This window comes from Dipodomys merriami, unplaced genomic scaffold, assembly GCF_024711535.1.
Source record: "Dipodomys merriami isolate MVZ:Mamm:240054 unplaced genomic scaffold, mDipMer1.0.p SCAF_59, whole genome shotgun sequence".
In the NCBI taxonomy this organism is placed as follows: Eukaryota; Metazoa; Chordata; class Mammalia; order Rodentia; family Heteromyidae; genus Dipodomys; species Dipodomys merriami.
In genome coordinates, this window is record NW_027206168.1 from 4,754,111 (window position 1) to 4,768,219 (window position 14,109).

Genomic DNA, 14,109 nt, shown 5'->3' on the forward strand with positions numbered 1-14,109 from the left:
GGTGGTACCAGATATGAACAAGAAAGAATGAAAGAGAGTTGAGTTCAAGTCTCAGTAGCAACACAAGAAAAGCTACAGACTGTGAGATATCTATGACTCATATACCTCATAAAAAGTAATACTCAAAATTAACAAAAATTGCCAAGTTCCTAAGTGACAAAAAGCCCAGTACATAGATACCAGAGAGTTGTAGCATCTGTAATCATATTGGACTGCCAGATAACTAGTTTAGTGGGTTCTAAGGTGACTTGCTACCACTTTCTTCGGATAATTTATTTTTTTTTTTGGGTCCGGTCATGGGGCCTGAACTCTGGGCCTGGGCGCTGTCTCTCAGCTCTTCAGCTCAAGGCTAGTGCTCTACCACTTGAGCCACAGCGCCACTTCCGGCTTTTTTCTTTTTGCTTATGTGGTGCTGAGGAATCGAACCCAGGGGCTTGAGCATGCAAGGCAAGCGCTCTACCACTGAGCCACCTTCCCAGCCCATCTTCGGATAATTTTAACCAAAGAAGTAGTTCCAGTGGTTTGTCCTCACTCTTTTTCTTTGTCACTAAGGGTGCAGAACTCAAAGAAATTCAAATACTGTGCTGTTACTTGCACCAGCATCCAGAAGTTCTCAATAGCTTCCAAATGTTAGAAACTCATCAATTTTTTTAGTTGAGTAGAAAAATAACATTAATAGCTGGTAGAATTAGTGGTTTGTATACTACCATTTTCTATGTGCCCTATTGATGCCTTACCATCACCTAGTAACAGGTCAAAGAAAACACAAGACTTATTACTTCTCCATGCTGGCTTAGTGTCTTGTTGGCTGACATTACACTGATCCTTAAATAATCATTTTAGTCTCTGACCGTTAGTCTGTTATGGTCAGATAAGCCTGTCAGTTTAAGTTTAAAGAAGTAGGAAAATAAAAGGCATGAAAATGACCTTGAGTATTAAATCAGATGTAACCATTTGAAAAAGAATGATAAGTAAATGATAGGAGTTTAGCATGGACAATTTATATAACACAGGAAAAGAATTGGCGTTATTCTCCTAGGTTTTCTGGGTTAGCATTCCTTTTTTGGTTGTAGCATATCAAATATTAGGTTGAATTGTTAATATTCTGAATATTGTAGGAAATTGTTCAACAAACAGAATTATTGAAAATACGAGATTTTAAAAAGCATTCTATGGGGCTGGGAAGGTGGCTCAGTGGTAAAGTGCTTGCCTTGCATGCATGAGGCCCTGCGTTCAATTCCTCAGCACCACATAAGCAAAAAGAAAAAAGCCAGAAGTGGCACTGTGGCTCAAGTGGTAGAGTGCTAACCTTGAGCTGAAGAGCTGAGGGACAGTGCCCAGACTCAAGAGTTCAGGCTCCACAACTGGCAATCAATCAATCAATCAATCAATCAATAAATGAAAATAAAAAGTATTCTATGCTTGCCCAAGAATGACACCAATTATTTTTCCTATCATGACTTTCTCTTGTAACTTCTCTGAACCTCTGTGTTGGTCACAGAGCCTTCATTTAATAAATATAAGTAATTTGGAATGAGTTCACCAGATATCAAAGAAAAAGTTATTAGAATATAGTAGTATTTTTCATAGAAATGAACTGAAACATAACTGAAAAACTGGCACATGCATATTACTTTAGAAATTCAAATTAGAACTACTGTTTTTGAAAAGCAAGAGTCATAACTAAAAGAAAACTTATATTAAGTCAGGAGATAGGATTATGAATAATACCTAGTATTATGCTATAATCTGTATATATAGTGTGTGCTTTTTAAAAATTCAGATTTATAGTTTCTCTCTCTCTCTCTCTCTCTCTCTCTCTCTCTCTCTCTCTCTCTCTCTCTCTCTCTCTCTCTCTCTCTCTCTCTCTCTCTCTCTCTCTCATTCACTCTCTCTTTCTCCCTTTCTTTTTTTTGGCTGGTCCTGGGGCTTCAATTCTGGGCCTGGGCGCTGTCCCAGAGCTTCTTTTGTTCATGGCTAGTTCTCTACCACTTGAGCCACAGCACCACTTCCAGCTTTTTTGAGTAGCTTATTGGAGATTAAGAGTCTCACAGACTTTTCTGCCTGGGCTGGCTTGGAACTGTGATCCTCAGATCTTAGCCTCATGAGTAGCTAGTATTACAGGTGTGAGTCCTGGTGCCCATCTGTGTTTTATAATTAATACTTGGAAATGTTGCTCAGAACCTGACCTATGGAAGTGAAACCTCTTCGCATAACTGCTAAAAATTTTTTTAAAAATTTAAAAAAGTATAAGTGTTAATTTTTATACATGCAAATTTATGTGAAAGTGAATACAAGTTTCTTTCAATAGCTTACCTTTAAGGTTTTTTTTAAACTTACATTTTATTATTTATATTTGTCGGTTGTGGGACTTGAACTCTGGACTTAGGCACTGTCCCTGTGCTCTTCAGCTCAAGGCGAGCACTCTACCACTTGAGCCACGGCACCACTTCTGGTTTTCTGGTGATTAATTGGAGATAAGAGACTCACAGACTTTTTTGCCCGGGCTGGCTTTGAACCGAAATCCTCAAATCTCAGCCTTCGAGTAGCTAGGATTACAGGTGTGAGCCACTGGCGCCCAGCTGAACTTATATATCTATATCTATATCTATATCTAATATATATATATATATATATATATATATATATATTTTTTTTTTTTTTTTTTTTTTTTTTTTTGGTCCAGTCATGGGGCCTGAACGCTGGGCCTGGGCGCTGTCCCTCAGCTCTTTAGCTCAAGGCTAGCGCTCTACCACTTGAGCCACAGCGCCACTTCCCGGCTTTTTTTTTTTTTTTTTTTGTTTATGTGGTGCTGAGGAATCGAACCCAGGGCCTCAGGCATGCAAGGCAAGAGCTCTACCACTGAACCACCTTCCCAGCCCGCTGAACTTATATTTTAAATAGAAACTTTTAAGTAATCTTAGTCCTTGCCGAGACAAAGGCAGAAGCAGAAGCATTATGAGTTGGAGGATGGCCAAATGAGTTCAAGGCCAGCATGTGATACATAGTGAGATGTTTTCTCTCTCCAAAAAATTTTTATAACTCTCAGTTTGATAGAATTGTGTCTTTTTTCAGGTTAAAGAACTGAATCATTATTTGGAAGCAGAAAAATCTTGTAGAACTGATCTAGAAATGTATGTTGCTGTTTTGAATACTCAGAAATCTGTTCTACAAGAAGATGCTGAGAAATTGCGCAAAGAATTGCATGAAGGTAAATATATGTTGTGTATGTTTTAATTTTAGTCTCTAAGATGACTATGTAAGTAAAGTTAGTATTGACTAGTAACAACAAACTGTAATACCAGTGTCATATATTACTGATTCATTTTAAGCATTGTAGTCTGTTTGAAAGTTCTTGTGAAGAGCTACAGCTGTATTACTGTGGGGACTAAGATCGTTAGTATCAGATATTTCTTCTGTGACCTCTGTAACAACTTTGCAAGGCATGTGGTGTCACAAAGTTACTAATCTGAAAGTTTCTGTTTAAATTGGTTTTGTCCATTCTCCCATTTAGGTGAAGGTGGATTAGTAAAATCGAGAGTGAGATAGAGGCACAAAGTATATTCTGGAAGCCATGTGTAGCATCACTTTTTTTTGATGGTGTAATGAAGTTTGAAATTAGCTTTTTACTTGCTGGACAGGTGCTCTACCACTTGAGCCATACCCCTGGCCAGTGTGGACTATGATCTTCCCATGGAATCACAGCTACTTGTCACCACACTAACTGGCTGAAATGAGGGTCTTGATAACTTTTTGTCAGCATTGACTTTGAACGTCAGTGATCCCAATTTCTGTCCTCCCAAATAGCTAAGACTACAGGCAATAGCCGCCATGCCTAGCTTAATACACCTGTTTTTTAAGAGATGGTTTTGATTTCAGTAGTCTCATATAATGACAAATTGACTCTGTATTTCCTAAAGTAGTTACCAAACTTAAAAAGATTAAAACAAAATTAAACAGAAATTCAAGTATGTTTTTAGTGTGTGTGTGTGTGTGTGTGTGTGTGTGTGTGTGTGTGTGTGTGTGTGTGTGTGTGTGTGTGTGTGTGTGTGTGTGTGTGTGTGTGTGTGTGTGTGTGTGTGTGTGTGTGTGTGTACATATGTGCTGGGTGTGCTGGAACTAGGCCTTGAAAACTCAAGGTCTGGCACTGTCCCCTAGCTTTTTTTCAAGGTTGAGCCACCATTCTACTTCTGGCTTTTTGTGGGTTAGTTAGGAAGTCTCTTGGACTTGACTGCCTGGGCTGGCATTGAACCTTGATCCTCAGCTCTCAGCCTCCTGAGTAGGATTGCAGGTATGAGCTACCAGCACTCAGAAGTTTTCATAGTACATAAATAACAAGGTGTAGCAAAAGTTTTAATAATTACTAATATTAAAGTACTGATAAACATAAATTAAGATATCTGTAACAACTGGTAAAATAGGAAAGCATCTTTGATTTCTACTGGTCATAAATATGGTTTGTTATACTATTATGGTTTATTTACTAAATTTTACAATAGAAAGGGAAAATTTTGGTTAAAGGATGATGAAGATCTAACTTTTTCAACCTTATTTAAATATATGGACCTCTTAAAATTGTATGCTTTTTTTCCTGGCATCAGGATTTGAACTCAGGGCCTTGGGCTCAGCTGGTGTTCTGCCACTTGAGCCATACCTCTAGTATTGTCTTTTTTGCTGCTTAATTGGAGATAAGAAAGAATTTCTTTGAATTTACTGCTTGGGCTAGTTTCAAATCTATATCTCTAGGTCTCAGCCTCCTGAATAGCTAGGATTACATGGATCAGCAAGCCACTGGCAAAATCTTGTATTTGTTTCACGTTATACCAGCAACATTTTAATATGTAGGATCTGAATCATGTTGATAGCTATCTATCTGTCTGTCTGTCTGTCTGTCTGTCTGTCTGTCTGTCTGTCTGTTTGTCTGCCTGCCTGCCTGCCTGTCTGTCTGTCTATCTATCTATCTATCTATCTATCGTATTATGTGTGTGTATGTGAGTGAGTGGCTGGTACTGGGGTTTGAACCCCAGGTCTAGTATTCTGTTTTCTTTTTCACTCAGGGCGGTGCTCTACCTCTTGAGCTAGTTCTAACTTTTTCCTGGTTAGGTGGAGATAAGAGTCTCAAAGATTTTTCTGCTGGCTTTGAATCTCAACTCTCAGATCTCAGCCTCCTGAGTAACTAGGATATAGGGTTGAGCTGGTATTAGCACCCAGCCCCTACAATGAATATTTTAAATATACAAAATACTGTGGAAAATATAGTTATAAATAATTTTGGTTTACATATGCGTTAACTCCCCTTCCCCCCAAAAGAAACCTGAAATGATAGCTTACAAAATTATTTCATAAAAGTGAAAATAATTCAATTTTTGAGTATCTATATGAGCTTCAGGAAAAGTTTCAAATGTGCTGTTGTAGCCTTATCCTGTACTAATGGGTGTCCAAGAAAAATAGTATTTCTCTTCAAACTTTATACCCCAAACCCTTTTAGAAATAGTGAAAGTCACATCGGGTGCCGGTGGCTCATGCCTGTAATCCTAGCTACTCAGGATGCTGAGATCTGGGGATCACGGTTCAAGCCAGTCCAGTCAGGAAACTCTGTGAGACTCTTTTCTCAAATAAACCACTAGAAAACCGGAAGAGGTGTTGTGGCTCAAGCGGTAGAGCTCTTGCCTTGAGCTGAAGAGCAGAGGGACAGCACCCAGGCCCAGAGTCCAAGCCCCATGACCAACAAAAAAAAAAAAAAAAAAAAAGAAAGAAAAGAAAGAAAGAAAGAAAGAAATAGTGAAAGTCTGAGAAAAGTTACCAAGAATGTTAATTAAAGTGAAAAGAAAATGGAAAATGGAATAATTTCTATACTGATCAATCACACCAAAAAACAGTGTCTTTAAATGAAGACAGATAAAAACAGATCAGTAGTGTCACTTTCAGCCTTGCTCAGGGGTGTTGGGTATATAACCAGTTTACTGCAACTGCCTGTTATAGGAGCTGTGTGGAAAGTGTGTTAGAATGCAGCAGCATCACCAATGAAAATTGGCAATTCCTTTTGTTCTAGAAACTGATGGTAGTTACATTCCTTAAATTATCCTTTTTTTTTTCTTTTCTGAGATGGTGTTTCATCATTCATGATGTTACTCAGGCTCGTCTCAAACTTGTAGGCTCATATAGTCCTCCTGTCTCAGTCATGAACACCCACTGTGCATAGATGAAAGAAGTTACTCTTGTGTGTGTTTGTGTGTGTGTGTGCGCGTGCGCATGTGTGCGTGTGTGCATGCACGCGAGTATGTGCACGTGCCAGTCCTAGGGCTTGAAATCAGGACCTGAAGGCTATGGCTCTGTCACTTGAGTTACAGCCCCACTTCACTTTTGGCACTTTTGTTAGCCAATTGGAGTTAAGAATCTCACTGCTTTTCCTTCCTGGACTGCTTTGAGCCACGATCCTCAGATCTCAACCTCCTGAGAAACTACGATTACATGTGTGAGCTTCTGGCTATAGGCAAGAAGTTACTCTGAAGTGGAGTTTAGATTCTTGTTCTTTTTTTTTTTTTTTTTTTCGGTCCTGGGGCTTGAACTCGGCTCTGTCTCTGCGCTCTTCAGCTCAAGGTGAGTGCTCTACCGCTTGAGCCACAGCGCCACTTCTGGTTTTCTAGTGGTTTATTGGAGATAAGAGTCTCAAGGAGGGGCTGAGAAGGTGGCTCAGTGGTAGAGCGCTTGCCTTGCATGCATGAGGCCCTGGGTTTGATTCCTCAGCACCACAAAAGCAGAAAAAAAAGCCGGAAGTGGTGCTATGGCTCAAGTTGTAGCGTGCTAGCCTTGAGCTGAAGAGCTGAGGGACAGCAGCCAAGCCCAGAGTTCAGGCCCCATACATGGACCCCCCCCCCCCCAAAAAAAAAAAAAAAGAGTCTCAAGGACTTTCCTGCCTGGGCTGGCTTTTAACCGCCATCCTCAGATCTCAGCCTCCTGAGTAGCTAGGATTACAGGCATGAACCACTGGTGCCCGGCTCTTGTTTTGTTTTCTGAAGTAAAAGTTTAAGTGTTTTACTAAGTAGAGTTTGGAATGATGATTAGGTATTCCAGGTAGTCTGAGAGGAGCAGGGCAAGCTGGGCCATTTGCATGTAGCGCAATGCAGCTAGCTAAGGAAGGCTTAGAGAATAGTTTTGTTAGATGTGTGGTACACATCTGTAATCATAGCACTTGGGAGGCAGATACCTCACAAGTGAGTTTCAAGGCAGCCTAGGATACATAGCAAGATCCTATTTCAGAAAGGGAAGAAGAAGGGAGGGGAGAGGAGGAAAGAGGAAGGGAAAAAGGGAAAGAAAAGGAAAAGGGAAGGAGAGGGAAGGGAGAATGGAAGGCAAGGAGGGAGAGAAGGGAAGAGAGAGAATTATAATTCAAGAGACAATAGGCAGAATATGTTATTGGAACAAAGGACATGGAGGCCTTATGCTTACTAAGGATGTTGGAAGGGATTTTTTTTGTTGTTTTAAAAGAAGAGCTCTCCCTTCGCTTCCCTCCTTTCTTGATATAATTCATACTCATCCTTTTAGAGTATACAAATATAGCCACAAGATTGTGCATCATCAATCATTGTCTAATTTCAAAACATTTTCATTAACTCAAAAAGAAATTGTGTATCCATTTGCAGCCACTCCCAGTGTTATTTCCCTTCTGTCCCTGACTGTGATAATCTACTTTCATCTATGTGGATTTGCCTCTTCCAGATTTCATATGGGATTTTATAATATGTGCCCTTTAGTGTTTAGCTTCTTTGAAGGGTTTTAATAGTGATATTAGTTTTTCTCTTTTTTATTAGTTTTTCTTGAAAGTTCAGTTTGATAGCTATACAAAGGATGAAAAAGAGTGGGCAAGATTGAGGGAAGGAAGAATGAAAATGTAATTTGTAGTAATGGCCTCTGTTGTAGTTGTCTTCAGTCACAAGGGCTGGTCTAAGCCAAGCTCCTACCAAGGAGACAGAATTAATAACTGTCTTTGTTGGATGTGTTAGGGTAAAGACAAATAAGTCTCTCAAGTTTTGACTTGGGTAGCTGGGTCGATAGATGGTTAGATGGTGCTTGCCTTTTCATACTTCATTGTGAGATGGCTGAACTAATGGTGTCAGCAACATGCATTTTTGCAAAGAATTCCTTGACCTATCCTGAGAAGTCTAACCGAATAGGCCCAAGAGGGATTACAGGATGACAAATATGATTTATCACAATGTATTAAATACTATTAGGAGTAGATTCTATACATTGACTTTAGAACAAATGTTTCCCAAACTGTGTTCTTTGCACACTTGTTATTTGAGTCAAGCTATGAAAAATTGTTTTTTGTCTGACAAATTTGGGAAATACCATATTACATATCACTTTACAAGAAAACACAGACATGGTTCAAATTTCAAAATCCTGCAATAAAGAACTCTTACAATTTTTATTTAGCCTAAGAATTCTAAAACTAGTGCAAAAGTATTAATTTCATAGGTTCCTGAAAGATTACTTTGGGAGACTGCACTGGAACAGTGATATGGGGATAGCTATCATGTTTGTTCAACTATATATTGCCCATTGGTGCCAGTCAAGGGCAGACTCCAGACAGAACTGGCCAGATCTAGTCTAGTATCCCTATACTAAAGAAATTGTCTACTATTAAAATTCAGTGTTTTTGATTGGGGGGGTTCCTAAACAGTTTGCCATCTCTTGGAGCAAGAGCGACAACAGCACAACCAGTTAAAACATACATGGCAGAAGGCCAATGACCAGTTTCTGGAATCTCAGCGTTTGCTAATGAGAGACATGCAGCGAATGGAGATTGTGCTAACTTCAGAGCAGCTCCGACAAGTAGAAGAACTGAAGAAGAAAGATCAGGTGAATAGCAGTTTTGTAGGACTCATTTACATTGTTAATAAAACACCTCCATCCCCAATGATTGCATTACCTTTTGTGTGTTAGAGATTGACTTAAGATGGAACAAGGTGGTGTATGCCACTTTACTGTTGTTGTTGTTGTTAATATTATTATATGTTTAATTGATTGCAGTGTTGGTATTAGGGATTAAATTTAGGGCTTTGCTCATGTTAAACAAGTACTCCTCTGCCGAGCCACATTTCCAGCCCCTAGATTTTTTTTCTTTGAATACAACCTAAGAAAAACATAATAGTTGGATTTGAGTGATTTTGCTTTTCAGCTTTACAAATTACTCAGGAATTATTCTTTTTTGGAGATTGCAGGATGAAGCAGTACATAGTTCTGAGAAAAATTTTTCTTTGATTTTTATAGGACTCCTAAATCTGGTCAATATAGACCAAGTGTTTGGTCGCCTTGCCCTAAAAATGTGATTAAAAGGTGACTGGATAAGCCAGGTGCCAGTGGCTCATGCCTGTAATCCTAGCTACTCAGGAGGCTGAGATCTGAGGATCACAGTTCAAAGCCAACCCAGTTATCATAGTTCATGAGACTCTCACCGAATCAGAGCTATGGCTCAAGTGGTAGAGTGTTAGCCTTGAGCACAAAAGCTCAGCTCTAGCATCTCAGTTTAAGTTCCAGGACACATACACAATGATGACAGGATACAGTTGGGTATGGTGGTACACATCTATAATCCCAGTACATGGAGGCAGGTGGATATGTGGTTCATATGATAAAGCACCTGCCTGGCAAGTACAAGGCCTTTAGTTCATTATTACCCCCACCCCCCAGGCCACCACCACCACCACCACTGGAAAAAAAAGAAACAGCAAAAGGCTGAGTGCTATGTTAAAAAAGGATGTGGGCTGGGGATTTGACTCAAGAATTAGAATGCTTGCTTACCATGTGTGAAGCCCTCAGCTCAGTCCCTAGCATTGCAGGAAGAAAGAGGAAGTGGCAAAGAGGAGGGAAGGGGGAAAGAGAATAGAGAGGAGAATGGGGTGGGGAATACAATAAAGAAGTATAAGTGCCTCCAAACATAACCTCATTTACTAATTTGGTAGAATCTTCCAGACCAGTTCTGTGTTTATAAGCATGTTATAAGCATGTACTTATAAACAATGTGTATTATCATAATGTATTATCATATTTGTTCTAGAATCTTTAACTTATTTTCCCTTAAGCATTGTCCTAGATATCTTCCCTTTCCCTTTCCCTTTCCTTCTCTCCCCCCCCCCCCCCTTTCTTCCTTTCTTTTTTTTTTTTTTTTTTCTTTTTTTGCCATTCCTGAGGCTTGAAGTCTGGGTCTGGGTGCTATCCTGAGCTCTTTTTTGCTTAAGGTTAGAGCACTACCACTTCAGGCTTTTACTGGGATTAGTTGGAGATAAAAGCCTCAAGGACTTTCCTGCCTGGGGCTGGCTTCAAACCACAATCCTCAGATCTCAGCCTCCTGAGTAGTTAGGATTACAGGCATGAGCCACTGGCACCCCAGCTTGGATATATTTTCATGAGAGAGTTGTAGCTCATTCTGGTTAACTGGTAACAGTAATTTGTAGATCCAGATCCATCTTTATTCTGTCCCCATACCTTTTGTCATCCTAGATATTGTTACAGCACTAATAACTTTTGCCATGTTGCGTTTGGATAAAAAACTCTCTAGAGTAGTTATGTAAAAGTGTTCATTGCTTTTCTAGGTATTTTAAGATTTTGTGTGTGTGTGCGCGTGTGTGTGTGCGCGCGTGTGCGCGCGTGTGTGCATGTCAGCGAGTCTTGGAGCTTGAACTTGGGGCCTAACATTGTTCTTGAACTTTTTGCTCAAGGCTGCTGCTCTTCACTTGAGCCACAGCTTTCTTGGTAGTTAATTGGAGATAAGAGTCTCATGGACTTCCCTACCCAACCTGGCTTTGAACTATGATCCTGAGATCTCAGCCTCTTGAGTAGCAAGGATTTCAGGCATGAACCACTACTGCCCAGCTTTTTTTTTTGGGGGGGGGGGGTCCAGTCATGGGGCCTGAACTCTGGGCCTGGGCGCTGTCCCTCAGCGCTTCAGCTCAAGGCTAGCGCGCTCTACCACTTGAGCCACAGTGCCACTTCCGGCTTTTTTCTTTTTGCTTATGTGGTGCTGAGGAATTGAACCCAGGGCCTCAGGCATGCAAGGCAAGCGCTCTACCACTGAGCCACCTTCCCAGCCCCCACTACCCAGCTTTTTATGACTTGTTAGATTTTATTTTATAGAAGTTTCTTTTTCAATTGTTTAGATCATCTGTGTGAAGACAATGTCAGCCTAAGGGTTTAAATTCTAAAATACAGATCATATCATGCCTATTTTGCTGCCCATTATAACTGTCTAAACTTTATTTAGATGGCTATTGAAGGCATTTATTAATGTTGATTGAGAGATCTTACATGTGCCAACATTGTGCCAAGGCTTTACACATAAAGCTTTATCTCAGACATTTCTCAGAAAAGAATAAAGCTTTCCATGTGAGGTAGGTACTACTGAATCATCCTTATGTGGTAGATCAGGTGATGAGGTAAAGGCAGTTCTCAGGTTTAAGCGAGTCTCCGATTGTAGTCTAAGCACTTAATCACCATTTCCTCCTTCCTCTCCCTCACTTCTCACATTTCCTCCTTCCTCTCCCTCACTTCTCACGGACCTGCCTCCTTTTCAGTTGTGAAGTTAATTCAGTATTTCCCCACAGATATGTTTGTTCAGACCTTTGTGTTTTGAACATGCTTTGTTCTTCCCTGGAATCCTTTCCTGTCTCTTTTCATGCAGTTGCCAAATTCATCTTAGTGATCTTCCCAGATCCAGCTGATGTGTTATCTTCTCTGGGTCTCCTTAGCTGGCTCCCTCAGATGAAATAAGTCTGTTTTTCTCTTTTTGAAGAACCTTACACATATTATAATGGTTTGTTTATCCCCTCTCATTAGACTATCTTGGAAGAGCATAGAAGGTATCTTATTCATCTCTATTGCATGAAGTATATCACCTTTGATCATTCCCTTTGTATTTCATATAAATCTGTTCTTGGTTCTGATGGGTGTGTAATATCATGATATTTGTTTTCTGCAATAAGAAGAAGGGAATGTTTTTATGACTATTACTTTGGATCATTTAAAGAGGAATTAGCTTTGCTTTATTTTATCTTACTTAGTTTTGCCACATACTTTTGTAAAAACTGCTTCCTGATTTCTGCTTTATAACCGTTCTTACCTAGTACTTATTATAATAATTACAAAACACATAAGCCTAAATGTCTGATACCATAAAGCTTTGTTTTTTCTTAGTTGTTTTAGTAATAAAAGAACTACTTGACCCTTAGTTGTATATGGTGGTACACACCTAAAATCCCAACTACTCAGTAGGTGGAGGCAGGATAATTTCAAATTTTGAGGCCAGCCAGGCAAAATTGCTGAGACCTTATTTCAAAACAAAATACAAAACAAAAGGGCTGGGTGTATAGCTCAAGTGGTAGAGTGCTTGCTTAGCATACTCGAGGCCTTGGGTTCAATTCCTAGTAACAATGCCCTTCCGCCCCCTCTGCACCCTCCTTCCTCTCCGCTCCCCCGCCGCCCCCCCCGCTTAAAAAAATCCTATTTGACTTGTTAAGTTATAATAACTGTTTTTCTTCTTCTAATTTTTAGGAGGATGATGAACAACAAAGGCTTAATAAGAGAAAGGATCACAAAAAAACAGATACCGAGGAAGAAGCAAAAATACCAGTAGTGTGTGCTTTAACTCAAGAAGAATCTTCAGCCCAGTTATCAAATGAAGAGGTACAGTGAATCTGTACTCAGAACTATTAGGGACTTAGATTGTGGTTTGGTGTTAGAATACCTGCCTAGTATGTACAAGACCCTAGGTTCAATCGCTAGTACTGTCAGAAAGCAAAATAAAATACAACAAATATTGTATAAGCTTAGTACAACAGCATGTGCCTATAATCTTAGCACTTGAGAGTCTGGGGCTGAGGGTGGCCTGAACTTAGAAGTTCTATGTGTTTCAAAAAACCTCACAAAAACAACAACAACACACACACCACACACACACACACACACACACACACACACACACACTCATATACATATATTCACACGGATGTATGTATAATACAGATCACCATATTTTACTTAATCATATATTGTTCAGTTTCATTGTTTCTATGAAAAGTGAGTAGTTGAAATGCCAGTATTTTCAGCCATTTTTATGGCATTATAATAGTATTTGAAACATTTTCTTTTTTTGTCGGTCCCGGGGCTTGAACTCTGGGTCTGGGCGCTGTCCCTCAGCTCTTCAGCTCAAGGCTGGCGCTCTACCACTTGAGCCACAGCGCCACTTCCGGCTTTTTCTGCTTATGTGGTGCTGAGGAATCGAACCAAAAGCCTCATGCATGCAAGGCAAGCAATCTACCACTGAGCCACCTTCCCAGACCTAGAATAAATCTTTATGTCTACTACAAAATCTGAGTTTTGATGTGAATAATAAATATTACTTCGAATTTTTTAAAATTTAGTTTTGTTTTGATTTTTTGATTTTGAGACAGGATCTTACTAGTAGGCCAAGCTAGCCTCCAACTCAAGATTCTCCTTCTTTGGCCTCCTTCTTACATGCTGGGATTACAACCATGCACCACCACATATCGTTGTAGTATTAGGTCTTAAGTTGTTTTGCAAAAGCCTTGAACTCAGGGCTTGAGTGCTGTCCTGGAGCTTTTTCATTCAAGGCCCAGTGCTTTGCCACTTTGAGCCACAGATCTACTGGGTAGTTAATTAGTGGTTAATTAAGAGAAGAGTCTCACAGACTTTCCTACCTGAGCTGGCTTTGAACTGTGGTTCTCTGATTTCAGCCTCTTGAGTAGCTAGGATTATACGTGGAAGCCACTGACACATCCAGCAGGTCTTTCTGAGAACAGAGAGTCAAGTTTGACAGATTATGGTGAGACCTGGTGGAACATTGCACATATTCGAAAAAGGATAGAGTGGAATTTTTTTAAACAAAAATGTAATTTTATTCTTGTTAAGGTATTGTACAGGGGGTTTATTATTTCATAAGTCAAGTAAGTAGTGCTCCCGTGGTCTCATCACCTTTACCCTGAGTATTACATGGGCCTCCACATTGCTCCTGCCTTCATAGTCTTACACTCTGTTGTACCCTCTGCATTACTGTCAAATTCATTTCCTTAAGAGTAGGTGCAGTAGTTC

At 39.9% G+C, this 14,109-nt stretch overlaps 1 protein-coding gene across 3 annotated transcripts in view; it reads left to right on the top strand.

Annotated features, from left to right (window-relative positions):
- The window catches only part of Rabep1 (rabaptin, RAB GTPase binding effector protein 1), a 95,221-nt gene that overhangs the window by 53,869 nt on the left and 27,243 nt on the right, over positions 1-14,109 (top strand). For all 3 annotated transcript variants that reach the window (XM_070001690.1, XM_070001691.1, XM_070001692.1), the window contains 3 exons: positions 3,076-3,211; positions 8,687-8,865; positions 12,553-12,684. In XM_070001690.1, the coding sequence (XP_069857791.1) occupies positions 3,076-3,211; positions 8,687-8,865; positions 12,553-12,684 (447 nt within the window). The remainder of the gene's footprint in view (positions 1-3,075; positions 3,212-8,686; positions 8,866-12,552; positions 12,685-14,109) is intronic.